This window comes from Haliaeetus leucocephalus, unplaced genomic scaffold, assembly GCF_000737465.1.
Source record: "Haliaeetus leucocephalus isolate CR32 unplaced genomic scaffold, Haliaeetus_leucocephalus-4.0 Scaffold306, whole genome shotgun sequence".
NCBI lineage: Eukaryota > Metazoa > Chordata > Aves > Accipitriformes > Accipitridae > Haliaeetus > Haliaeetus leucocephalus.
Window position 1 is genome coordinate 5,013,336 of NW_010972742.1, and position 4,146 is coordinate 5,017,481.

At 58.1% G+C, this 4,146-nt stretch overlaps 1 protein-coding gene across 2 annotated transcripts in view; it reads right to left on the reverse strand.

The window, feature by feature from the left end:
* The window catches only part of ASS1 (argininosuccinate synthase 1), a 28,728-nt gene that overhangs the window by 8,218 nt on the left and 16,364 nt on the right, over nt 1–4,146 (reverse strand). For both annotated transcript variants that reach the window (XM_010570907.1, XM_010570908.1), the window contains 2 exons: nt 3,545–3,629; nt 2,366–2,430 (listed from right to left, as the gene is read on the reverse strand). In XM_010570907.1, the coding sequence (XP_010569209.1) occupies nt 2,366–2,430; nt 3,545–3,629 (150 nt within the window). The remainder of the gene's footprint in view (nt 1–2,365; nt 2,431–3,544; nt 3,630–4,146) is intronic.

The window sequence follows — 4,146 nt, forward strand, 5'->3', positions numbered from 1 at the left end:
GGGGGGGGGCATGGAGGGGGGCAGCCAAGGAGACAGCTGCCGCTACTTAAAATTTTCTAATTTGTAACCTCGGCTGTCAGTTCACCTCCATCCGAGCAATTTTGCTGTGCTGAGTGCGGGCTGTCACTCCCGACGGCATCCATGGGACAGGACGGGATGCGGTGGCTTCCCGAGGGGAAGGGGAGGGCAATGCTGCCCATGGGAAGACACTGCCCAAATTTCTACCGCTGCTCCAGGGCTGAGACCGAGTGTGGCCTGGTATGGGTTCATCGCAGGGAAGGGGTTTTCCACTTTCCTCCTCCATCTGCTCAGCGCATCAAGGGGAGGAAAGGGGAAAAGGAAAGAGAGAGCTGAAGGAAAAGCCCCAGCCCAAGGCAGCGCTCGGCTCTTTTGGCAGCGGCTGTCCCCTCCTTCCCACTTCCTCCCCACTGATTTCATTTACTTCACTTAATTAGCCCCCCTTTGGAGTTAAAAAGGTAATTTGATAATGAGGATGTGAAAAGGCGGGAGAGGCAGGGCCGCGCTCCCGCTTGCAGCCAAGAGCCCCTGGCCAAGCCACGGCCCCCCTGGCCGGCTGCAGCGCCGCTCCCCGGCACCCCATAATTAGCCACCCTCCTCCCACTAAAACAAATATGGCAAAATTGAGTTAATAGGGCTTAAAACGCTGGCGCGGGTGCGCTCGGCTCGCCCCTCGCCCATTAGGCCTTAACGAAGTTCAATTAGGAGCTTAGTAAAAATCAATGCAAATGAGTTTTTCTCTTCTCTGACTCCCCAGGTCTGGGAGGCGAGGGAGAGGAGGCACCTGGCGGGAGCCTTCGCTTCCACCTCTGCGGCCGTGGAGGGCGCTTGCTGTGCTGCTGACTGCCTGTGCCTCAGTTTCCCCCGCAGAGCGGGGGTCCCTGTGCTGCCCCGAGGAACTTGCAGAGCCCTCAGCCATCGGGGCCACTGCACACCGCTGGGATTTAAGGGATCATCACCTCCCGCCTGCGAGCCCAGGTTCCGTCTCCTGCCCTGTTGACCTTATGCCCATTTGGGGTCCAAAATGCTCCTGCAGAGTAGCAGTGGGGCCACCTCGAGCTGCCCTGCACCCCAAAACCCCCCGGAGGGGGTGGCAGGTACCGGCAGCACCCTCCTGCTCCAGCCTCCTCTCATCCCAGCTCTCCATTTCTTCTGCAGAGCATCCCTCGGAGCAGATTTCGGAAAGGTTTCTACTAATCCCAAGGAGCAAAACCGGGGGCAGGATCCTGCTCAAAGCAAGGGGGAAAACCCACTGCCAAGGTCTCGTCCCCGAGGTACGTGCACCCCTGCTGTCCCCAGAAAGCCCGGTCCTCCCGCATCTGCCGGCACACAAACACGGCAGCGATCGCTTGGCAATGTCACGCAGGAGACAGACGTGACAGTTAAATGGGGTTTAGAGAAATTATTAAATGCTGGAAGGGTCACTAGAGCATGTCAGTGGCTCTTAAAAAAATAAAATAGATTTTGACAAATTACTCAGCATCCTGCATGCAAATGCGCAGGCTGCTATGTGTGGTTTGGGGTTGGGGTTTTTGTCTTCCTTCTTTTGGTTTTAATTTGAATATTCAAACTCGGATCAAATGATTTGGGGTTTTGTTTCTTGCCTTTCGTGGCTGATGCTCTCACAAAGGGACCGGTGCCCTGTGGTGGGGAGGGAGACGGCGGGCTGAGTCTTATCAAAATATTTGCTGATGCCCTGCACAGAGGGCAAGTTTAAAGAAAGGGAGCATCTAATTAGGTATTAATGAGATTTAAAACAAAAGAGTGGGGGCAAGGAGATAGGAAATGATGATGAGCCATCTTGTTACTTAGTTCTGTGCGGGGCAGCTTGCTGCCTCCAGAGATTTCCAATGAAGCTGATCCTAATGGATGATCAATATTAAGTCACAGCCTCAAAAATGCATAGATAAATCAAAGAAGTGCCTTTAAAAAACTTCAGTGACTTGCATCGGCCTCCTGCACTTTGTACGCGTGTTACAGAGCCTTGCCCCTTCCAGGACCTCCCATGAGCATCCTCCCACGCAAGCCCACAGCTCGGTGTTTTTCCCACTGGAGACAGGTCTCACCCGAGACCTGGGGTCTCCAGTGGCACTGGGACCCCAGGGCTGGTGCAAACAGTGGCACCGGCAGCGAGCGGGCAGCTGCCTTCTTTAGAGAGTGATGAGAAGTCCCTGTCACGGGGAAATCTCAGTCAAAAGCTGGTGGGGACGGAGCGGTTGAGGGCTGCTGGTGTGACCTGAGCCAAAGCACCCCAGCGATGCTGAGCACCTGCCACGTCCCACCAGGGTTTTCCCTATTTTTTCTGGTTTTAGGGCAGGGATGGCACCACTGGTGGGTGACTGCTCACCTCTAGACTTCATCCCGACGAAGCGGTTCTCCACGATGTCAATGCGCCCGACGCCGTGCTTGCCCCTGCCGAGGAGAAGGGAGGCTGGAGCGGCCCCGCAGTGGGATGCAGGCGGCCGCGAGAGGTGGGTCGGGGGGGGACAGACAATGGGGGACAAACCCCAAATGACAGTGTGGCCAGCCCCTCAGCAGCACTGGGGACCATCAGTAGTGACCCCCAGATAGGACAGGTGATAAGGAGATGGATTTTCTCTCCCTTTCCTCTCCTCTTTGCTGTGCCGCTAGCCTCTCCATCCTTGCTGCTCACTTGGGCCACCGGAAAATAAACCAGGCAAGGGGGACAAGCCATGCCGCAGCTGTATTCCCGATAGTCGAAGTCATTTTAAAACCACTTAATTAACATTTAAAAAGTGAACTGCATGGAAAAGTTCATTCCCGTTCAGCACTGGGGCGATAAAGGCAGAGGCACAAAGAAGGATAGCGGGGACTGGGTGGCACTTGGCGTGGGGCAGGAGGAGGGGGTGCCCTCATGGGTGCTGCTGTATTTTTGGGCAAGCCCCTGAGGATAGCTCTGCCCTGGTGGCAGCAGAAAGTGGGCATGGGGTGGCACAGGGCAGAAAACCCCAAAGGCGCTGCTGCTGCAGACGCAGGAGGAGAACAGGGCGATGGACCCGGCCAGCATGTCTCCGTGCACCAAAAAAGTTGACTTTCCACCCAAAAGGGACACTGAGCCCCTTCGGGCAGGCAGGGTGAGGTGATGCCCGTCGGGTCACGAGAGCTGGGGGTCTGGGGCTGAGCTGGGACCAGGGCCAAAGGCTGCCTGCGGGCAGGGGCTGCCTGGGGGGCTCAGCCCCCCGCTGCGGGCAGGGCAGCCCTCCCCCAGCCGTGCGGCTGGGGCACCCGATAAATACAAAGGGTTGTAATAAGACTTTTTAGCCCTCCTTGTGCGCAGGGAGCAAAACCCTAAATACCCCCGTGCTCCTGGCCTCGGTGCCCAGCTCTGCTTGCTGGCATGAATGGTGCGACTGGGACCCAACTGGGACCATCCCACCCTCACGCTGCTGACCACCATCGGGCTCGTCGGGACGTGCCTGCCGCGAGCATCCCGCTCCCACCCTGCCCTGGGGACCCCGGGGACGCTGCCCTCGTCCCCGCTGCCAGGGGAGAGCGTGGCACTCACGCGATGTCGTTCAGGTACACGAAGAGCTCCAGGGCCGAGCGACGAGTGGCTCCGTCCCCGGCGTTGGTGACCTTCACGGGGACACCTGCGGAGGCGGGGAGGGAGAACGGGCAGGATCAGCCGGTGTCAGGATCCCCCCCGGAACATCACCCCGCGGGCGTTAAATAGATGTGACAGATATGAACTCTAAATAACTTCTTAAAAAGGCATATCCAAGCTGGTGCGGGGGGGAGGCGAAGGGAGGGGGACCCACCTCGGGAGAGAAGCGAAATAAATAAATAAAAAAGGCCATAAAAACGTCCCCCCCGCCTCCCTTTTCCCCTCTCCTCTCCCTCTCTCTTTTTTAGGGCCTGTGAAATTGCAACCAGGCCCTTAACTAATTGAATTTCACGCTCGGCAATTGTCTTACGGCGCAGCCCCTTCTGTCCCCCCAGCCCCTGCCGGGGGGGGGCCTGACAAATGTGTGTCCCCCCCTCCCCTGACAGCATGGGGGGCGCCTGGGGGGGACCCCCACACCGGGGCACGGCTGCTCGCACACGCACGCACACGCACCCCGCGGCGGGGCGCCCCCCGCCCCGTATTAACTTTAGCGGACGGCCCCC